Below are 24,090 nucleotides of genomic sequence, written 5' to 3'. Positions count from 1 at the left end.
CCCCTAATCTACATTCTAATAGCTGTTGTCCTCTGACTTTAGGACATTCCCCCTTTTTTCCTTAATGAGTTCTGTCTGGATCACAGTCTTTCAGTCCTCCCCACCCATACTGGGGACTTCAACATACATAATGATACTTCCTCAGACAAAATATAAACATATAGTTCCTCAATTTGACTCATTTTTTATGACCTACTTCCCCACCCTAACTCAGCCACACATAAAGATGGCCATACCCTTGATCTTGCCACCACCCTCAAATGCATTGCTTCTACGTTCAAGCATCTGAAATTCCCTTTATCTCACTACAATCTATTATTATTATTCCACCTCTCTCTGTGCTTTTAAAACCCCAAATGTAGTCCCTCACCCACAGTGATCTCCAATCTCAACTCATTAGTTCTTTCCTAGGTTATCACCCCTGCACTTCCCACATCACTTCCCTTTTTCATCCTGACCCTTTGGTGAAAGTGGCAACTTCACAGTTATTTCTTAAACCCTTGCCCCCTTATCATGCTGCTGATCTTGCTTTGCCAAACCTCAGCTATGGCTCACTTTTACCCTCCATTGTCTTCATTCATACATGTGTGCTGCTGAATGCAGCTAGAAAAAAATCATGAAACTTTGCCGATGGGGACCACTACACAAGTTATATCACTATTTGGGGGAGGGGGGACAGCATAGTTATTCTCATAAAATGTTCATGTTAACATGTAATGAGATTATTGTTATTTTAAGTGAACTAGTAAATATTTTTAAAATGTATCAACTTAAATTTCTAATAAGTTAAATATAGATATAATCCACATAAACAAAAGGTCTTTGGTGCCCTCAGTAATCTTAACAGTTGAGGCCCCAAAGTTTGAGAACTGTTATATAAGGATCGTCTACTATGTCTCTCACTTTCCTAATATCTATGATTATGCCTCTGACTAGGACCAAAACAGGATGTCAAAGCTGCCAGAGACTTCATCTTGAAGCTTTATCAAGACCAGAATCCAGACAAAGAGAAAGTTATCTATTCCCACTTCACATGTGCTACAGACACAGAAAACATCCGCTTTGTGTTTGCAGCAGTCAAAGACACTATTCTACAGTTAAATCTGAGGGAATTCAACCTTGTTTAAAGGCTACACTCTCCTTTCTCTCTGCAATAAGAAAAGAAAGGGCTTTTGGCATCTTCTTGGTCTCTTCTGCAAATGCTTTTCAGTTTCTCCTGTTACTGTTCTACCACTATACTGTGACTTGCACAGGTATCCAGCCTCCTCTGAAATGCAAGTCTGAGCACCAAATCTACCATGTTTGCTTTAATAGCTGCTATGGGCTCAGGAGAATAAAGAAATGGGTGATGGAGCTTAGAGAAAAGTATACAAAAGTTTACTGATGCCTTTAAAAAACTTTTAAATTTGACTTATTTTGTGATTCTTTTTTGAAGTTTGGCTGTTCTTTTCATGCATTAATTTTGAATTTAAAGATATTTAAGGCAAATATTTTATACATATCTGTAAAAAAAAACCACTCCAATTCATAGTGCATTCTCAATTGTTCCTTTCTCAGTGTGTCTAAAGATAACCATTTATAATCACATAACATCAAACTTTTAATCAGAGTTGCCTTATACCATATAACCAATGCAATGCTCTTGGGACTCTAGGGGAACGATTGGAGGCAGGCTTAGCATTGGACTAGATTTGAAGCTTCATATTAAAATGTACAATTTTTCTTCTTCACATGTTGAAGCATTTCTTCTTTTGTAACATCTAAAGAGATTGTTTTAAAGTACTTGAATATAAAGTTTTGGAGCAAACCAAAAAACTTGGTTTCATTATAAATATAAACTGATATCAAAATAAAGGTAGTGTTACCAAAGCTGGCATCTGTTAATAGGCTTTAAAGAAAAGAATCATGTATGTGTGTGTACTAGTGGCAAATGATAGACCTGTAGGTAGGTATATATAGCATTGACTTGTGAAAACAGGAACTGGTCAAATCATGTGAACAATAATATATAGTATCTGCCAGGCTTATGTGGAAACTAGAAATTTGTTGCCAGACTTTGAACTCTACATGGTTTGTACCTTCCTCAGAATGTTAAGAATATAACATCCCATATCCTTATACTGATTGTTTTGTGAGTTTTTATTAAGCTTTATTTTTCCAGATACTCATATCTAATTTGGTGATTCTCATCTTCCAAAGAAAAAAAAAGACAGGAATTGCTTCTAGCGTACATCTACTACATTCCCAGTCAAGTCTGTGATAAGTTAGAGATGTGGCAAAAGGAACTGCTTATTCTCAAATCTCAATAATAACCTATATATACATGGTTTTGGGCTTAATGGTGGCAAGACTTATGAAGAACCAAAAAATTCTCTTGAGTGTGGCAAAGTCAGGATCAAAAAAGGGTCTCAGAAGGCCAGAATAATGGACAGAATCTAAAAAGATAAAATTTTATGTTGAAAAAGTATAAAATTCTACAATTGGATTCAAGAATCCCCACAGGTATAGAATTGGGGTGGGGGAAGGGGAATGTCTGACAACAGTTTGCATGAAAAGAAAAAAGTTTAGATTTATTTTTAAAAAGTAACCCTGAGTGTAGAAACACAGATGGATCATGGTAGCCAAAAGGCTCATGCAGTCTTCAGCTGTCCTGATAGAATCAAAGTGTGTAGAACAAGAGAGGGTACAATCCTGCATTCTAGTGGACTGACATTCAGTTTGAAGTGTCACATGTTAGTAAAGAGACTACCAAAATGTAGTATGTCCGAAGAAAGGTGTCCAGGATGGGCCTTAAAACGATGCCATACGAGGATCATTTGAAGGAATGTGGAATGTTTACCTTTAAGAAGTTATAGGGGCATAGAAGTCATCACATATTTGAAGAGCTAGCTTGTGGAAGAATCAGACTCACCCGCACAACTAGGAGCAATGGGTGGAAATTTCAGAGAGGCAAATTTGGGTTTGATGTGAGGGAAAAACCACAATAACTCCTTAACAATTCCAGCTACTCCAACGTAGAACAGGCTTCTTTGAGGGAGGTAGGGGCTTCTCTTCCCTTGAGGTCTTCAAGTCAAGACTGGATGATGTAAAGGTGATTCCCGTTCAGTTATTAGACTAAAGGATCTCGTTTCCTTCTGAATTTTTAAAAACTTGAAACTGAGGCTCAAAACAGACTATGTAGCAGTGAAGGCCACCTACACACACATCATACAGAGTCACGTCTGTGCTGCATGAATGCATACGTCCACCTATTTCATTGTTCATTTAAGTCACGTCCAGCTCTCGACTTACAACGATCATTTCTTCTTCGTAATCACAGTTATTTATATACAGTTCATTTCCTCTTTTTTAGACCATAAACTGAAGGAAAATGTTGCGTGTATTTTTTCTGTGAACTTAATGCTTGCTAAATAGACTTGACGCATGTTGATTCAGAAGACAGAAGCTATGACAGTTTATTCTCTTCTTCCCCAGGTTTAGAAGTTGCCATATTTGTCAGGATGTTAAGAGACACCATTCAATTCAACATGCATTTAGTGAGTGCCTACTGTATGCCGGGCATCAATCACATTATTGTTTTTCCCCATATTTTTCAAAACAATCTGCCAACTTTTACCTGTCACCGTCTTCCTGGAAGAGAAGGTTGAGTTCTAAACAGTGTGGAGCTGTGAGCGCAGTGAATGTTAAGAGTGACTCCTACTACTGAATGCAGAACCGGAGCTCATTCTAGAATTGCTGACCTTCCCCTTCCCTTCCCGCGTTATTTTTCTTTCTTTCCCATCGCTATACACCTTGCATTCCTGCCACCATCGGCTATGCCCTCCCCATCAGGCTCACAGCTCCACTGCCGAGATGGTCTCTTAGTAACATAATAACCCTTTCGTCTTTTCAACCATTTTCCCTGGCCCACAAACTAATACCGCAGACTAACGGACAACAGGGATTCCTCTGAAAGGTAGAAGAATCTTCGTCATACTTGTCACCTTATGTCCGTCTTTCCCTACTGTGCTGAAGTTAATAAAAATGAAAAACAAAAAGGAAGGATAAAAAAAGGTAAGAGGGAGCCCTTTTGCCTGGCTTTCCTTGTTTCTAATGTTAACATGCCCTTAGAAAACCTCGAAAGGGCTATTATATATAGATCATAGATGAAACAAAAGTTACTGAAATCAGCAGATAAAGGTATATGGCAAGGAACAAGGTGAAGTTCTAGCACCTTTTTTAAAAAGAAGCCTGGCTAGCCAGGAGAAAACCAGCCTTAGCCTTGGTTTTGTGCTTTTTCAGTTCTAACTCTTCATGACCCTAATTGGGGTTTTCTTGGCAAAGATATTGGAACAGTTTGCCATTGCCTTCTCCAGCTCATTTTATAGATGAGGAAACTGAGGCAAACAGGGTGAAGTGATAGCCCAGGGTCACACAGCTATAAGTGTCTGAGGCCAGATTTGAACTCAGGTGGTTTATTTTGCTTTCCATCTGAAGCAAGTATATACCATTGCACGGGGAGATTTCACTGCCATTCTATTCACAATCCACTATCACTTTAAAAATCAGGGGAAAGGGGGCAGAGCCAAGATGGCAGCTGGAAAGCAGGGACTAGCATGAGCTCCCCACCGAGTCCCTCCAAAAACCTATAAAAAATGGCTCTGAACCAATTCTAGAACTGCAGAACCCACAAAACAGCAGAGGGAAGCAGGGCTCCAGCCCAGGAGAGCCTGGATGGTCTCTGGGTGAGGTCTATCCCACACGGAGCTGGGAGTGGAGCTGAGCCTAGTGAGCGGCTTGGACCAACCAGACCAGGAGCCAGGCGGAGGGGGCCCCAGCACCCTGAATCAGTGAGCTGCAGCAGTTACCAGACTTCTCAACCCACAAACACCAAAGGCGACAGAGAAGGTTAGTGGGAAAAGCTGCGGGAGTGGAAGGAGTTCACAGTTCAGCCACCGCCCCGGGCACAGCGGAGCTGGGGCAGCTACAGCTGCTGCCGCTTCTGGCTCCAGGCCCACCTGGTGGGAGGAATTAACTGGCAGATCAGAGCAGGAGTGCAGAGCCTGCTGAAGATCTAAGCCCAGTCCGGGTTGGGGGTTCTTGGGGAAGGAGTAGTGCTGGTGTGACAGAGCTGGCACCTCCCCCCCAAACGTGGAACATAGAACTCTTTAGTCTACAAGCAGTCATACCCCGCTGAAAAACTCAAGGGTCAAGTTAGTTGGTGGGGAATATGGCCAGGCAGCGAAAATGCAGCCAGATTCAGTCTCAGACTTTGCATTCTTTCTTTGGTGACAAAGAAGATCAAAAAAAACATACAGACAGAAGAAGTTAACAAAGTCAAAGAGCCTACAACAGAAACCTCCAAGAAAACATGAACTGGTCCCAGGCCATGGAAGAACTCAAAAAGGATTTGGAAAAGCAAGTTAGAGAAGTAGAGGAAAAATTGGGAAGAGAAATGAGAAGGATGCGAGAAAACCATGAAAAACAAGTCAATGACTTGCTAAAGGAGACCCAAAAACATACTGAAAAATACACTGAAGAAAACAACACCTTAAAAAATAGACTAACTCAAATGGCAAAAGAGCTCCAAAAAGCCAATGAGGAGAACAATGCCTTGAAAGGCAGAATTAGCCAAATGGAAAAGGAGGTCCAAAAGACCACTGAAGAAAATACTACCTTAAAAATGAGATTGGAGCAAGTGGAAGCTAGTGACTTGATAAGAAATCAAGATATTATAAAACAGAACCAAAGGAATGAAAAAATGGAAGACAATGTAAAATATCTGCTTGGAAAAACCACTGACCTGGAAAATAGATCCAGGAGTGATAATTTAAAAATTACTGGACTACTTGAAAGCCATGATCAAAAAAAGAGCCTAGATATCATCTTTCAAGAAATTATCAAGGAGAACTGCCCTGATATTCTACAGCCACAGGGCAAAATAGAAATTGAAAGAATCCACCAATTGCCTCCTCAAATAGATCCCCAAAAGAAAGCTCCTAGGAATATTGTCACCAAATTCCAGAGCTCCCAGATGAAGGAGAAAATACTGCAAGCAGCCAGAAAGAAACAACTTGAGTATTGTGGAAACAATCAGAATAACCAAAGATCTAGCAGCTTCTACATTAAGAGATCGAAGGGCTTGGAATACGATATTCCGGAGGTCAATGGAGCTAGGATTAAAACCTAGAATCACCTACCCAGCAAAACTGAGTATCATGCTCCAAGGCAAAATATGGATTTTCAATAAAATAGAGGACTTTCAAGCTTTCTCAGTGAAAAGACCAGAGCTGAATAGAAAATTTGACTCTCAAACACGAGAATCAAGAGAAGCATGAAAAGGTAATCAAGAAACAGAAATTGCAAGGGACTTACTAAAGTTGAACTGTTTTGTTTACATTCCTACATGGAAAGATGATGTGTATGATTCATGAGACCTCAGTATTAGGGTAGCTGAAGGGAATATGCATATATATAGTGAATGTGTGTGTATGTATATATCTATGTGTGTATATATACATATATAAAAGAGAGAGAGAGAGAGCAGACACGGTGAATTGAAGATGAAGGAAAGAGATCTAAAAGAAAACGAAATTAAGGGATGAGAGAGCAACATAGTGAGAGAGGGAGACAGGGAGAGATAGAATGGGGTGGATTATCTCGCATAAAGGTGGCAAGAGGAAGAAGTTCTGTGGGAGGAGGGGAGAGGGCAGGTGAGGGGGGAATGAATGAACCTTGCTCTCATCAGATTTGGCCTGAGGAGGGAATACCATACATACTCAATTGGGTATCTTACCCCACAGGAAAGAAGAGGGAGGAAGATAAAAAAAGGGGGGGGGGATGATGGAGGGGAGGGCAGATGGGGGTGGAGGCAATCAAAAACAAACACTTTCGAATGGGGACAGGATCAAGGGAGAAAATTCAATAAAGCGGGATGGGTTGGGAAGGAGCAAAATATAGTTAGTCTTTCACAACATGAGTATTGTGGAAGGGTTATACATAATGATACACATGTGGCCTATGTTGAATTGCTTGACTTCTTAGGGAGGGTGGGTGGGAAGGGAAGAGGAGAGAGAATTTGGAACTCAAAGTTTTAAAAACAGATGTTCAAAAACCCCCCAAAAAAAGTTTTGCATGCAACTAGAAAATAAGATACACAGGCAATGGGGCGTAGATATTTATCTTGCCCTACAAGAAAGGAAGGGAAAAGGGGATGGGAGGGGAGTGGGGTGATAGAGGGGAGGGCTGACTGGGGAACAGAGCAACCAGAATATATGCCATCTTGGAGTGGGGGGGAGGGTAGAAATGGGGAGAAAATTTGTAATTCAAATTCTTGTGAAAATCAATGCTGAAAACTATATATGTTAAATAAATTTAAATTTATAAATTAAAAAAAAATCAGGGAAAAAAAACACAAAAAACCCCCAACACTTAGCAAGCACTGGCCATCGAGCTCTATTTTAAGCCAAAGAACCTTACTGTGAACATCTGTGTTTATATAATTATTTTACTGGGAGACAGAAAACAAAGACTGGGGTATCAGCACTGAGGTATCAGACTGGGGTATCTCCAGTTCTGCTATGACATGCCATATGTATAGGCTCCTAAGCTAAGAACCTATGTAGGGATACAAAGGAGGAGGACATCCTTTGGTGACATACGGAGCTGGAACTTTGCAATCTGGCATTTCCAGTCGTGGGTTTTGTGCAACCTCTTCATCATTACAGTAAGGAAGCACAAACTACATAATGTATGCCAAATTTAGTTTTTAAAGGAAAAATACATATTTAATATTATTTTAAAAATGTATATTCTCTGAATTCATTTTATATCTACAAGTACACACATAAAATTGTTGAAAAACAGACTTTCAGTGCCAAGATGGTAGAGTGAGGAAAAAAAACTCTCTGAAGCTCTCCCAAATTCCCCTCCAAACAACTAGAAACTTTCATCAGAAATGATCTAGGGGCAAGGAAGCAGCTTACCGGCATGGCAGGAGTAAGAGGGGAGCAAGGTCAAAGAGGAACAGCAGCCAGGATCACAGCACGGCTCCAAGCCTGGGGCAATCCACCAGCAGAGCCCCACCTTCCTGCAAACCAGCAGACCCTTAGACATGTGAGCAGTCTGTGCAGCACAGCAAGGCCCCAGCACAAGCCACCGTCCAGGTCTTGAACCCACTGCTGACCAGTAGTGAAGCCCTGCCCCAGGGCTGGCCGACTGTGAGACCCCACTCCTGGGGCCTACCAACAGAGAGACCCTGTTTCCATTAGCAACCAAGCAGCAGGGCCCCACCCTTGGAGCAGGTCAGCAGTGAAACCCTACATCCAGGGGAGGCCGGCAGGGAGGCCCCAGTACCCAATGCAAGCCAGAAGGGAAGCCTACCCTGCAGAGAAAGCAAGCAGCTAAGCCCTGAAGCTCAGTAAAAGCCAGCAGTAAGACCCAGAACATAAAGCTTGGGACAGTGAAAGAACAGAGCCCAATTCTCACATAAAAACACCAAGTCAAGAAAAGGCAGAAAAAAGTGGAAAAAAAAAAAAAAACCTGACTACATAAAATTACTGTGGTGCTGGGGAGGATCAAAGCATAAACTTAGAAGAGGACATTAGTGTCAAAATGGCTATGTGTGAAGCCTCAAAGAAAAATGGAGTTTGGTCTCAGGCCCAAAAAGAATTCTAAGAGCTTAAAAAGAATTTTAAAAGCAAAGTAAAGGGCGTGGCCTGAGCGGGAGGAGGAAATGGTGGTGCAGGCCACCACACAGAAATGTCCCTCCTCTGCCTGGTCCCTCACCTCCACTCTCTGCCTGACGGCAAGACAGAGTAACTATTATGAGCTTCTGGGGATCTGTCTAGAGCTAGCATGAAGGAAGTGAAATGGGCTTTTCTTTTTTTTGCCAAATCCAAAGAGTTGCACCCTGACCTCGACCCAAAGAACCCTCTCTCCACTGGTTTGTGGAGTTGAATGAAGCCTACCGGGTTTTGAGCAAGGAATCCAGCTGCTGAGACTATGACAGCCAGCTCCACCTTCGAGGCTCCATGCCACCTCCCCCTCACACCTCCCAGTCTCCCTACCAGAGCTACCGCTCTGCCTCTGCCTCCAGCTCCTGGTCCTGGGCCCCGTTCCACAGGGTGTACCCCAAGGACTACCACAGAGCTCAGCAGAGGCGGCAGAGACAAAACCATCTGTTTCTGGGGTACTTCCTCCCACTGATGCTGGTGCACTACACTGCCTTCAGAAAACTGGAGCAGGTCCACTGAAGCATCATGGATGAGAAAAACTGAGTGATCATGGTGGTCTACAATGAAAGCAGAGCCAGGGCCAGGGCCAACAGCGCCAGCCTCCAGCAGGAGAGATTGCAGAAGCCCCAGAGCCCCAAGCCACACCCCAGGAAATGACCTGTGACCCTTCTTCCCTCCCTGGTCCCCTGCCCCAGAGGGGCTGCATGGGCTGGAGGGATGGCAGGGGTGCGGTGCCCATCTGGACCCTTGTTGCCCGGATGCAATAAAGTCACTGTCAGTGGGGAAAAAAAAGCAAATTAGAGAAGCAGAAGAGAACTTGGGAAAAGAAATGAGAGCGATACAAGAGAATCATGAAAAAAGAGTCAATAGCATGGGAAAAGATAGACAAAAATTTACTGAGAAAAAGAACTCTCTAAAAAATAGAATGGGCTAAAAAAGCTCACTGAAGAAAATAATTCCTTAAAAATTAGAATTGAACAAGAGGAAACTAATGACTCTATGAGATATCAAGATATGATAAAACAAAATCAAAAAAGTAAAAAAAAAAAAAAAAAAAAAAAAAAGAAAATGTGTAATTTCTCATTGCAAAAACAATTGACCTAGAAAACAGATTCAGGAGAAAGAATATAAGAATCACTGGACTACCTAAAAACCATGATTAAAAAAAAAGCCTGGACAACATCTTCCAAGAAATTATCCAAGAAAACTTCCCTGATATGTTAGAACCAAAGGGCAAAATAGAAATTGAAAGAATCCATCTATCATCACCTGAAAGAGATCCCAAAATGAGAATTCCCAGGGACATCACAGCCAAATTTCAGAGCTCGCAGATCAAGGAGAAAGTATTGCAAGCAGCCAAAAAGAAGCAATTAAAATATTGTGGAGCTATAGTCAGGATTACACAGAGCCCAGCAAAACTGAATATAATCTTTCAGGGTAAAAAATGGATACTCAATGAAATGGAAGACTTTCCAGCATTTCTAATTAAAAAACCAGAGCTGAATAAAAAAAACTTGACCTCCAAATACAAGACTCAAGGGAAACAGAAATGTAAAAAAGAAACAAGAAAGAGAAAACAAATCCAATAAGGTTAAACTGTTTATATTTCTACATGCCAAATTAATATTTCTAACTCTTAACAACTTTATTACTATAAAAACAATTAGGAAGAGATTGTGTAGCCAGAGGGTACGGGTATAAGGTGACTGATGAGATGATAACCCTCAAAGACAAAATTGCACTGGAAGAAAAAAGAGGGGGCAGATTGAATGGGATAAATTATCCCACATAAAGGAGGCATGGAAAAGCTATTATAATGGAGGGGACTATGGGGGGACGACGACACATGGCAGGCAAAGCTTAAACTTTACTCTCATCAAAATCAAATCAAAGAGGGAATAACATACACACTTAGTTGGATACAGAAATCTATCTTGCCCTATAAGGAAGTAAAAAGTGGTGGGGATAATAGGAGGGAAACTGATAAAAGGGAAAGTATATTGGGGAAGGCAGTGACCAGAAGTAAAACACTTGTGAGGAGGAAAGAGTGAGTGTTAAGGGGGAGAGACAGAATGAACAAAGGAAAAACAGCATGGAAGGAAATACAGAGTTATCATAACTATAAATGTGAATGGGATGAACTCAACCAGAAAACAGAACAGATAGCAGGATGGATTAAAAACCAGAATCTGACAATATGCTGTTTACAAGAAACACATATGACACAAAGAGACAAACACAGGATAAAGGTAAGGGGCTGGAGCAGAATCTGTTATGCTTCAGCTGAAGCAAAGTAAGCAAAGGCAGAAATCATCTCAGATAAAGCAAAAGCAAAAATAGATGTAATTAAAAGAGATAAAGAAGAAAACTACACCTCGCTGAAAATACTATAGAAAATGAAGTCATATCAATACTACACATAGGCAACAAATAGTAGAGCATCTAAATTTTTGAAGAAGATGAATGAGTTACAGGATAAAATAAATAATAAAACTACACTAGTGGGGACCTCAGCTTTTCCCTCTCAAAACTAGATCAATCTAACCAAAAAATAAAGAAAGAAGTTAAGGAGGTGAATAAGATTCTGGAAAAGTTAGATATGATAGATCTTTGGAGAAAACTGAATGGGAATGGAAAGGAACATACCATTATCTCAGCAGTAAATGGCACCTACAAAAAAAGTGACCATGTATTAGGACATTAAAAACCTCTCAACCAAATGCAGAAAAGCAGAAATAGTAGTAAACACATCCTTTTCAGATCATAATGCAATAAAAATTACATTCAATGATGGAGAATGGAAAGAGATTAAAAGTTATTGGAAAATTAAATAATTTAATCCTAAAAAACAAATAGGTGAAAGAACAAATCATAGACACAGTTGATGTCTTCATTTAAGCAAATGACAATAGTCAAAAAACATACCAAAATTTATGGGATGCAGCCAAAGTGGTACTTTGGGGAAAATTTTTATCTCTAATTGCTTACATCAATAGAGAAAATTCAGATCAATGAATTGGGCACACAACTAAAGAAAAATAGAAAAAGAACAAATCAAAAACCCCCAACTAAAGATCAAATTGGAAATTCTGAAAACCAAGGAAGGTTAATACCTATGTGCCGCCCCCCCCACCCCATTAATAAAAGTGTAAGCAAGAAAACCATTGAAATAATAAAATTGGAAACTAGTTCTGGGGGGGGGACAAAACAATAAAACAGATAAACCATTGGTTTATTTGATTTTAAAAAGGAAAGAAGAAAACCAAATTACTAGTATCAAAAATGACAGGGGTGAACTTGCCACCACTGAAGAGGAAATTAAGACAATTGTTACGAGTTGTTTTTGCCCAAATATATGCCAACAAATGTGACAATCTAAATGAAATGGATGAATATTTACAAAATATAAATTACCCAGATTAACAGATATAATATGAAGGCAGAATTCATGATTTCAAAGAGAATCGTGTGTAGGCCTGAATGGTTCAGTACCGCAGGATATAAGCAATTCTCTAAGTGGAAGGCGGAAGAATTAAAGCATTTATTCAAGCTCCAAAGTAGGAGACCTACGAACCAGCGTCCCCAATTCGATAGCCTGGCTAAAAGCTTCCAGGCCCAACAAGTCCGCCTCACAAGAGTAACCAGGTTACAGAAAAACATGACAACATTAAACCACATCATATTCATGCTACCCCCCTCCAGTAAGAAGATTACCCACTGGCCTCAAGCACTTGCTCAGCACTCTCCAGTCTGCAGGTGGGTCAGCCCTGCTACCAGCAGCGCCTGCTGCTTCAGCTCCTTCGGCTTTGGCTTCAGCTTCGGCTGTCACTGTGCTGTCTGGCTCCGACACGTCTCAGTCTCCAAGCTGTGTTCTCTCCTTTTACACAGTTTCAGACGTCATCAAGCGTGATCTGAATGACCAGAACTTAAGCTACTATGATTGGCTCTGGTCTTAGTGCCTCCCCTTAGGACCCTGGGAGCTTCACACCCACATCGGCTTGGCACTTAGTAATTAGGGATTTGGGGCAAACTTAGGAACAAAGATCTAATCAGACCTTCTTAGCTGGCCCCACTTGGATGTGGGTCACGGTTCTGGTTGGCAGTCCTTGGGGGAGGAGGAGCGCTGGTGTGGCAGAGCTTGTGGTGGATGTGAAGAGGGAGTCCTCCTGGCAGTTACATGGCAGAAAGGATTACTTGCACTGACAGACCAGAGCACAGGCCAGGAGAGGAGTATCATACCACCTCAGAATAGAAAGTAGCTCTGAAAACAGCAATGCAAAGTCCTGAAGCTTGGACAGAGCACTCTCCACTCTGAAAGCAGTCATACCCTGACAAAGAGCTGAAAAGTCAAGTAACTGGCTGGGAAAATGCGCTGGAAGTGTAAAAGGACTCAGATGATAGAATCTTACTTTGGTGACAAAGAAGATCAAAACATACAGCCAGAAGAAGTCAACAAAGTCAAAGATCCTACATCAAAAGGCTCCAAGAAAAATACGAATTGGTCTCAGGCCACAAAAGAGCTCCAGAAGGATTTGGAAAATCAAGTAAGAGAAGTAGAGGAAAAATTGGGAAGAGAAATGAGAGTGATGTAAGAAAATCATGAAAAATGAATCAACAGCTTGCTAAAGGAGACCGTAAAAATGCTGAAGAAAATAACACCTTAAAAAATAGACTAACCTCAATGTCAAAAGAGCTCCAAAAAGCCAATGAGGAGAAAAATGCCTTAAAAGACAGAATTAGCCAAATGGAAAAGGAGGTCCAAAAGACCACTGAAGAAAATACTACCTTAAAAATTAGATTAGAGCAAGTGGAAGCTAGTGATTTTATGAGAAATCAAGATATTATAAAACAGAACCAAAGGAATGAAAAAATGGAAGACAATGTAAAGTATCTCATTAGAAAAACCACTGACCTAGAAAACAGATCCAGGAGAGAGAATTTAAAAATTATTGGACTACCTGAAAACCATGATCAAAAAAAAGAGCCTAGACATCATCTTTCAAGAAATTATCAAGGAAAACTGTCCTGATATTCCAGAACCAGAGAGTAAAACAGAAATTGAAAGAACCTACCAATTGCCTCTTGAAAAAGATCCCAAAAAGAAAACTCCTAGGAATGTTGTGGCCAAATTTCAGAGTTTCCAGGTCAAGAAGAAAATATTGCAAGCAGCCAGAAAGAAACAATTTGAGTATTGTGGAAACACAATCAGGATAACACAAGATCTAGCAGCTTCTACACTAAGGGATTAAAGGGCTTGGAATATGAACTCAGAAAAACAAGTTGACATGAATAGACAATCCAACTATACAAGGCTCAGACAAGGGTTAAAGCAAGAAATTACCAAGCTCAGGGATGCCAAAACCAAAGACACCCTATGGCCACATTATCAATTAACCCTTAAAATGAAATGCATTGATTACTTACCCCATATTGGTCAGATTCTAATGTGAGGTTAAAATATCAACCACAGAATAACAGGTGTCCTGCTCTGAGCAGATATTGTCATTAGAGTCCACACAAATCAGGGTGGCAATTTGGAATCTCTTTGTAATATTACTTCAGTTTGGCAACTACATAAAAAATCCACAATATTCTGGAAGTGATCAACACTATATGTAATGAATTTTTGTGGGCAAATCAAAGACTGCAGAGCTTGATCCAAAAGAAAGAAAAACACATGGATGGTTTGGCATGCTGTTTACTGTAGCTTTTACAACAAAGCAAGGGTCTGAACAGATCACAGAATTTCAAAGCCAGTAACTTATACACATTCCAAAATTTCAAAAACAGTTTGGAAAGAATTTTTTGGCAGCAGTTACACAACATGCATCAGATATTCCATACTATCCAACAATTAAATAGAAAATACAGTTATCATATAGTCATTCATCATTCTCTACAAAAGAAAAAAAAAAGGATTTCTATATAGAGAACGGAAACCAAAAGACACCTGCAGCCTCCTTTCCACTCAAGTGCAGCCAATGATTTTTGTTGGGATGAGCTTTACACCTGAATCACAAGCTTATAAAAGTGAACCTGAAGTTCTTGAGTCTCTGGCACTCTCATCTTGGTACTGGGTCTCATTTTAGGTTACCATGATTCCCAATAAGACCGTGAGTTCTTCTATACAATTCCTTGGGATATGAATTCTTGTGAGGAATTTAAATTTATGGTGTGGTCCTGGTCTCTGGAGGAAGTCAGGAAGAATCTACATTTGGAAGGCTTCAGAAAGTTTTCTTTAAGGTTAGAGTTCCACTAAAAGCATCAAATATATAAATCAAATGCACAATATTGTCCCCAGGGACTTGGCTTGAGGAGGTATTTCTTTATTTTTACTCTCAAAGAGATTTTCCTGAGCATGATAACTATTTCTTCAACAACATATTGTCTCTCTTAAGGCAAGGCATCAGTGGATTTTTTAATAATTTATACCATAGTGCATAAAAAGGTAACTCCAAATACTTGCACGTTTGAAGAATAATTTGAACCTATTCTTAATATAAAAAATAAAATACTTCCGAAATATTTATCCATAAAAAGAATTTCAAAGATTACACTGTTGAGTTTCACCTTTCTGATTAGACTACCATTTAAGGTCTTGTAATACTACTGGAATGATATTTGATTAAATCAGTCCACCCACTGCTCACTCAGACTATTTTGAGTTGATAAGTGTGTAAGTTAAGAACGGTAAACTTCAGAACACGAGCCCCCGCCAAAAAAACTGTACTTTAGCTCTGAGTGGAATTAACTTAGGGCAAGTCCTTTATCGCTGTGAAATACACTTCTGCAGCCAGTATTAAAGTTCCCTCAGGAAAAAAAAAGGATCTTCTTTTAAAAATGTATTAAAAGAATTTTAACCAGATGCCTGCTTTAAGTTAAAAATCTAATCATCCCTGAATGGGTGAAATATTTTGATTGTATTTTTTTACCCAATTCCAACTGATTCCTCAATGAAACTGGACTACAACCGTTAAACACAGAGCGCTTGAATATAATTTTATACCTGACTCCCCAAATTAATTTTGATAATCAGGCACTAGAAGATAACAGCTATAAGTTATATTCTGTTTCATCTCTGATGTCTTCAGCCAGCTCCTTCCATCAGTTAGAATCTTGGTGAAATCTCTCTCACTTCTTCCAGCTTTGAAAGGACCCACTATAAGCAAAGAAATAAAGAAAGATACAATCTTAACTCGTAATAAAATTTTTAAAAACATTTTGATGAGTTTATGGGAAAACTGGTTTTCAACTTACCCAGTTGTGACCTGAATTTAACAAGTATTTATTAATCTCCTACTTAATAGGCATGATGTGTCTAAGGCAATAGAAATATGACAAAAACAAAATGGTCCCTGACCTCCAGAACTTATATTCTGCCGGAGGAAATGACACGTACGTAGGATCAGTAAATGCAAAAGCTATACTGAGAATTAGGGGTGAAGAGGACAAGCATGGCCTCCACCTGTAGGAGGTGGCACTTGAGCTGAGCTTTCAAAGGCAGAGGTGAGGAGGGATAATTATTCCAGGGACTGGGGAAAACCTTGGACAAACGCAGGGAGAGGGTGAGAAATGATGAGGGACTGAACTTCTTTAAGGTAGCAAAGAACTCAATTACTAGTTTTCTGAGGTCTTAGAATTCTGCATTCATTTTAGTAGAATATAAATGGAAATAAATAAACCAGTATGTGAGAGATGTGAAATTATAGTAGAGATTAATAAACTTGACACAGTATAACAAGTAACATGAAACATAAAACAGGCTGCTAGGAGGTCCAGTGAATAGAACACTAGGCCTGGAGTCAAGAAGACAGTTCAAATCTGACCTCAGACATTTATTAGCTGTGTGACCTTGGGTAAATCACAACTTCTGTTTGTCTCAGTTTCCTCAACTATAAAATGGGGTAATAATACTTCCCAGGTTTGTTATAAAGCTCAAATGAGTGTAAAGTGCTTCCCACAGTGTCTGGCCCTATACAAATGCTAGCTACCATTAAAATTCCTTCTCCTATCTATCTCTACCTACTACAGTCAATAGTTGGAAGGAACTTAAGAAGTTAGCTAATTAAACCTATACTGAATCAAAACCCCTTTAGCATCATCTCCAATAAATGGTCATTCAACCTCTACTTGAAAACCCACAGTGATGAGGCAAATCCACAACTCCCTGAACTGAGACTTCAAATATGTTTGCAGGCAGCCACAACAGAAACAGTCCAAAGGAAAAGCTCTCCTTGACTTCTCATACCTTCTCAATGTGGCTTCTAATCCAACCATGTTACTGAAACTTGTCTCTAAGGTTTCACAACACAATTTCATTTGCTAAACACACTGGCATTTTCTCAGTCCTTCTACTTGAGCTCTGACACTGCTCACCACTTCTCCCAGCATGTTCTTTCTTCCCTTAGCCTTCAGTGCATTGTTCTACCCTGGTTCTCCTATATGCTTGACCACTCCTCAGCTTTCTTTACTGGATCACCATCCATGTCAAACACCTTAACTGTGGGCTCCAGCCCGGGTCATCTTATCTTTCTACATGCTACCTCAGCTCTCATGGGTTCAATTATTACCTTTGTGTAGATGACTCTCCTGTCTATTTACACAGCCTTGATCCTTCTTCTGAACTCTACTATCATATCAACTATTTTCTGGACATCTCTACTTGGATTGGTTGTAGGCCTTTTACAGTCTACATTTCTAAAGCAAAACTCTTATCTTCTTTCCTAAACATATGTCCCTATTTCTGTTCAGGATACCACCAATATTTCAGTCATCCAGGCTTCACAGCTTCAGTTATCTTTTATTCCTTCCTTACTATGTTTCATCAGTTTCCAAGGCTCTCTACTCAAGAGGGCCACTTAGGTGGTTTAAGTCTTCACCACTTCTCAGACTCCCAATTGAATCCCCAGGTTCATGTCCATTTAATGCACAGTCCATCTTCTACAGAGATGCCAAAACAATCTTCTTAAAGTACAGATCTTACTATCTCACTGTTCACATTAAGAATCTTTGGGTTCTAGGCTCTCAATTGGGTTCTAGGCCAAAATATACATGTCTCAGCTTGGCATTTTAAGCCCTTCGCAATTTGACTCCAGGATACATTTCAAGAATTATAGCACATGATTCTCCACACATTTTATATCTCAGCCAAACAGGCCTACCTCTTGTTCACTGAACTTAACATTCCACCTCCACACCTTTGCACAGGGTGTCTTCAGTTCCTGGAATGAACCCTATTATCACCTTAATTTCTTAGCTTCTTTCAAGGCTCAGCACATGGGCCACTTCCTATAGGATGATTTCCCTGATCCCCTTGGTTGTTCTCTCCCTTTTTAATTATCTTGTATTACTTATCTGTTTACTTGTTTTCATTCCTAGTACAACACAGGTTACATGAGAACAGGAAGTATTTAAAAAAAATTTTTTGTCTTAAATTTTGGGAGTTAGTGAAGTCAAAGATGTGAATGAGATCATCATGAGGAAGAAAAGGGTAGGGAGAGAAGAGAATGGGCAGAGAGGAGTTGGAGACCACCCACCACGGAAAGAGCCTTGAGGAATGCTAATAATATAGGAGGAAGAGGATGAAAAACTGAGACAAGGTCAATGGTTTCCATCAGATTTCAATTGTAAATTGAAGAAATAATTTTACCAGCATATAGGCGTGGCAGTTACAACATGGAGTTATTGAGTGATTGGTGAGACAGTAAAAGAGACTCAGGAGTAAAACGACTGAGCCAAGTTCACATAGCCAGTTTGGAAGTGGGTGGGGTATTACAATGACCCTGGAGTCAGAGGACAAGGATGAGATCCTTGCCTCGGATGCTTATTACTCTGATGTTCTTGGTCAAGTCACTTAACCTCCCTCAGGCCTCAGTTTCTTTATCTGTAAATGTAAGTAACCTAAGTGGACTTGGAGGATCTATGATCCTAGTGGAAGTGCTGGAAGTAGAATTGCACTCTCTTAACTCCAATTTTGTTTATAATAATAATAATTATAACAGCAACAAGCATAATATTTACACAGCACTTAAGGTTTAAGTTATTTCATTTGATTCTCACAATAACCCTATGAGATCAGTGCTTTTTATCCTTCTTGTACAAACAAGACTAAGAGAGGTTAAGTGTCTGACCAGAGCCACAGAGCGAGTAAATGCCTAAGGCAGGATTTCATTTCAGATCGTCCTGATTCCAAATCAAATATTCTATTGGCTGTGCCACCCAGCTATTCAGTTAAATAAATATAATAAATTGCAAATAAATGTGTGTAGTTTGTGGAAAATTAGTAAGTTTTATTATATGAAAATGTTTACTGTAACTTTTTATACTGAGTGACTGAACAGGCTTCTTGGGTTCTCCTTTACGGACATGAATTCCAAATGTTCTTTAAACTCCAACACTGTACCACACTAGTCTAACCCAACTAAAAACAAGATCCACAAGAGATCACAAAAAGGAACAGTATTCTAGCCAGCAAATACTCTGATGACTCCAAACATAAGGACAATCCACACAGATGTGTTTTGTTTAATTTTCTTATCCTTTAAAAAAAAAGAGGAGAAAATATGACATAGTTACAAGGACATATATGGAGTAAAAGTCTGGAGTTCTAGTTCTGCCTCTGACAATACTGCTGTATGAAAACAGGAATTTAACCTCTCAGTGCCCAGGCAACTCTCTAGGGCTGTAATTTATGAAAAAGTTGCCAATCTGCATTAAAGAACATTTCCACGCCAGAAGTTCTCATGCTGATCAAGGCACATATCTAAATTAAATTTAAAAAGAAAAAAACAACAATTTTCTTAACTGTCAACATACCCACTGTATAGTTTGAAAGTCAGAAGCTCCTAATATAATAAAAATGACAATCCTACCTAAATTAATTTACTTTTTCAGTACCATACCAATCAAGCTACCAAGAAATTATTTTAGAGCTACAAAAAGATAACAAAATTCAAAAGGTCCAGAATATCAAAGGAACTAATGAAAAGATATGCAAGGCAAGGTGGCCTAGCTATACCAAATCTTAAATTATACTATAAAGCAGCAATCATCAAAACTACTTGGTACTGGCAAAGAAAGAGAGTGGTGGATCAGTGGAATAGGTTAGGTACATAAGATACAGTAGTCAATGACTATAGTAATCCACTGCTTCATAAACCCAAAGACTCCAGCTTCTGGGATAAGAAATCACTATTTCACAAAAGCTGCTGGGAAAACAGTATGGCAGAAACTAGGCACAGACCAACACCTTACACCTTTTACCAAGATAAAGTCAAGACGAGTACATGATTTAGATATAAAGACTGATGCTATAAGCAAAGTGGGAGAGCAAGGAATAGTTTACCTGTCAGATTTATAGAAAATGGAAGAATTTGTGACATTATGAAATGCAAAATGGATGATTTTGATTACATGAAATTGAAACTTTTTTGCACAAAGCCAATGCAAACAAGATTAGAAGGGAAGCAGAAAGCTGGGAAACAATTTTTACAACCAGTGCCTCTGCCAACGGCCTCATTTCTACAATATATAGAGAACTGGGTCAAACTTATGAGAATACAAGTCATTCCCCAATTGATAAGTGATCAAAGGAGATGAATGGGCAGTTTTCAGATGAAGAAATTCAAGCTATCTATAGTCATATGAAAAAAATGCTCTAAGTCACTATTGATTAGCAAAATGCAAATCAAAAAGACTCTAAGTTACCACATCACTCCTGTCAGATTGACTAACATGAAAAAACAGGAAAATAACAAATGCTGAGGATGTGGGAAAATTGGAAAACTAATGCATTGTTGGTGGAGTTGTGAACTGATTTAACCATTCTGGAGAGCAATTTGGAACTATGTCCAAAGGGCTTTAAAAATGTGCATATCCGGGGGGTGGAGCCAAGATGGCAGCTGGAAAGCAGGGACTAGCGTGAGCTCCCCGCCAAGTCCCTCCAAAAACCTATAAAAAATGGCTCTGAACCAATTCTAGAACTGCAGAACCCACAAAATAGCAGAGGGAAGCAGGGCTCCAGCCCAGGACAGCCTGGATGGTTTCTGGGTGAGGTCTTTCACGCACAGAGCTGGGAACAGAGCGGAGCAGAGCCCAGCATGAGAGGCCTGGACCAACTAGACCAGGAACTGGGTGAAGCATGCCCTAGGGCCCTGTATCATTGAGCTGCAGCAGTTACCAGACTTCTCAACCCACAAACACCAAAGACAACAGAGAAGGTTAGTGGGAAAAGCTGCTGTGAACAGAGTGAAAAAAGGAGTTCGCGGTTCAGCCACTGCCCCGGGCACAGCGGAGCTGGGGCAGCTACAGAACTACAGCTGCAGTTGCTTCCAGCCCCAGGCCCACCTGGTGGGAGGAATTAAGTGGCAGATCAGAGCAGGAGTGCAGAGCCTGATGAAGATCTAAGTCCAGTCCGGGTTGGGGGTTCTTGGGGAAAGAGGAGTCCTGGTGTGGCAGAGCTGGCTGTTAAGAGCTCTGAAATCAACAGCGCATCCCCCCAAGCTTGGAACATAGTAGTCTTTACTCTGCAAGCAGTCATACCCCACTGAAAAACTCAAGGGTCAAGAAAGTTGGCTGGGAACATGGCCAGGCAGTGAAAACACACCCAGATTCAGTCTCAGACTTTGCATTCTTTCTTTGGTGACAAAGAAGACCAAAACATACAGCCTAAGGAAGTCAACAAAGTCAAAGAGCCTACAACAAAAGCCTCCAAGAAAAACATGAACTGGTCTCAGGCCATGGAAGAGCTCAAAAAGGATTTGGAAAAGCAAGTTAGAGAAGTAGAGGAAAAATCGGGAAGAGAAATGAGAAGGATGCGAGAAAACCATGAAAAACAAGTCAATGACTTACTAAAGGAGACCCAAAAAAATAATGAAAAATATACTGAAGAAAACAACGCCTTAAAAAACAGACTAACTCAAATGTCAAAAGAGCTCCAAAAAGCCAATGAGGAGAAGAATGCCTTGAAAGGCAGAATTAGCCAAATGGAAAAGGAGGTCCAAAAGACCACTGAAGAAAATACTACCTTAAAAATGAGATTGGAGCAAGTGGAAGCTAGTGACTTGATAAGAAATCAAGATATTATAAAACAGAACCAAAGGAATGAAAAAATGGAAGACAATGTGAAATATCTCCTTGGAAAAACCACTGACCTGGAAAATAGATCCAGGAGAGATCATTTAAAAATTACTGAACTACTTGAAAGCCATGATCAAAAAAAGAGCCTAGATATCATCTTTCAAGAAATTATCAAGGAGAACTGCCCTGATATTCTACAGCCACAGGGCAAAATAGAAATTGAAAGAATCCACCAATTGCCTCCTCAAATAGATCCCCAAAAGAAAGCTCCTAGGAATATTGTCACCAAATTCCAGAGCTCCCAGATGAAGGAGAAAATACTGCAAGCAGCCAGAAAGAAACAATTTGAGTATTGTGGAAACAATCAGAATAACCAAAGATCTAGCAGCTTCTACATTAAGAGATCGAAGGGCTTGGAATACAATATTCCAGAGGTCAATGGAGCTAGGATTAAAACCAAGAATCACCTACCCAGCAAAACTGAGTATCATGATCCAAGGCAAAATATGGATTTTCAATAAAATAGAGGACTTTCAAGCTTTCTCAGTGAAAAGACCAGAACTGAACAGAAATTTTGACTTTCAAACACAAGAAATCAAGAGAAGCATGAAAAGGTAATCAAGAAAAAGAACAAGAAAAATAAATCGAAAGGGACTTACTAAAGTTGAACTGTTTTGTTTACATTCCTACATGGAAAGATGATGTGTATGATTCATGAGACCTCAGTATTAGGATAGCTGAAGGGAATATGCATATATATATATATATATATGTATATGTGTGTGTATGTATGTATATATATATATATATGTGTGTGTGTGCGTGTGTGTGTGTGTGTGTGTGTGTATTTAGAGAGAGAGAGAGGGCACAGGGTGAGTTGAAGATGAAGGGATGATATCTAAAAGAAATAAAATCAAATTAAGGGATGAGAGAGGAATATGTTGAGAGAGGGAGAAAGGGAGAGATAGAATGGGGTAAGTTATCTCACATAAAAGTGGCAAGAAAAAGCAGTTCTGTAGGAAGAGAAGAGAAGGAAGGTGAGGGGGAATGAGTGAATCTTGCTCTCATCAGATTTGACCTGAGGAGGGAGTACCATACACACTCAATTGGGTATCTTACCCCACAGGAAAGAAGGAGGAAGAAGATAAAAAAAGGGGGGGATGATAGAAGGGAGGGTAGATGGGGGAGGAGGTAATCAAAAACAAACACTTTTGAAAAGGGACAGGGTCAAGGGAGAAAATTGGATAAAGGGGGATAGGTTAGGAAGGAGCAAAATATAGTTAGTCTTTCACAACATGAGTATTGTGGAAGGGTTATACATAATGATACACACATGGCCTATGTTGAATTGCTTGACTTCTTAGGGAGGGTGGGCAGGGAGGGAAGAGGGGAGAGAATTTGGAACTCAAAGTTTTACAAACATGTTCAAAAACAAACAAAAAAAGTTTTTGCATGCAACTAGAAAATAAGATACACAGGCAATGGGGCGTAGAAATTTATCTTGCCCTACAAGAAAGGAAGGGAAAAGGGGATGGGAGGGGAGTGGGGTGACAGAAGGGAGGAATGACTGGGGAACGGGGCAACCAGAATATACACCATCTTGGAGTGTGAGGGAGGGTAGAAATGGGGAGAAAATTTGTAATTCGAACTCTTGTGAAAATCAATGCTGAAAACTAAATATATTAATTAAATTAAATTAAACATAAAAAAATGTGCATATCCTTTGACCCAGAAATACCACTTCTATGTCTAGATCCCAAAAAGGTCATAAATATGGCAAAAGAACCCACATGTACAAAAATATTGATAGCAGCTCTTTTTGTGGTGGCCAAGCATTGGACATTGAGGGGATGCCCATCAACTGGGGAATGGCTGAACAAGTTGTGGCATATGAATGTAATGGAATACTATTGTGCTGTAAGACATGATGAGCAGGATGCTTTCAGAAAAACCTGGAAAGACTTAACATGAACTGATGCTGAGTGAAGTGAGCAGAACCAAGAGAAAATGTACACAGTAAAAGCCACACTGTGTGATGACCAACTCTGATAGACTTACCTCTTCTTAGCAACGCAAGGATTTAAGACAACTCCAAAGACTAATGATGGAAAATGCTATCCACATCCCGAAAAAGAACTATGTTGTCTGAATGCAGATTGAAGCATACTATTTTGCTCATTTTTTTTGTTTGTCTGTTTGTTTCTTCTTTCTTTTGGCTCCTCTCATTGGTTCAAATTCTTCTTTACAACATGACTAATGTGAAGATATGTTTAATATGAATGTATATGTAGAGACTGTA

The 24,090-nt window shown here is 39.8% G+C and overlaps 2 protein-coding genes and 1 pseudogene across 2 annotated transcripts in view; 2 read left to right on the top strand and 1 right to left on the bottom strand.

Moving 5' to 3' along the window:
• GNA14 (G protein subunit alpha 14) overlaps positions 1-1,127 on the top strand; it is a 320,595-nt gene extending 319,468 nt beyond the window's left edge. The window contains exon 7 of the mRNA XM_036738781.1: positions 937-1,127. Within this exon, the coding sequence (XP_036594676.1) occupies positions 937-1,127 (191 nt within the window). The remainder of the gene's footprint in view (positions 1-936) is intronic.
• A 7,586-nt stretch (positions 1,128-8,713) lies between these two features.
• LOC118831158 lies at positions 8,714-9,371 on the top strand (annotated as a pseudogene).
• Positions 9,372-14,396: 5,025 nt separating this feature from the next.
• VPS13A (vacuolar protein sorting 13 homolog A) overlaps positions 14,397-24,090 on the bottom strand; it is a 349,059-nt gene continuing 339,365 nt past the window's right edge. Inside the window, exon 72 of the mRNA XM_036739209.1 lies at positions 14,397-15,873. Coding sequence (XP_036595104.1) covers positions 15,823-15,873 — 51 coding nt within the window. The 3' untranslated portion in view covers positions 14,397-15,822. The remainder of the gene's footprint in view (positions 15,874-24,090) is intronic.

Source organism: Trichosurus vulpecula, chromosome 9, assembly GCF_011100635.1.
Source record: "Trichosurus vulpecula isolate mTriVul1 chromosome 9, mTriVul1.pri, whole genome shotgun sequence".
NCBI lineage: Eukaryota > Metazoa > Chordata > Mammalia > Diprotodontia > Phalangeridae > Trichosurus > Trichosurus vulpecula.
The sequence above is the reverse complement of the archived record's forward strand: the minus strand, read 5'-3'. Positions and strand labels throughout refer to the sequence as shown.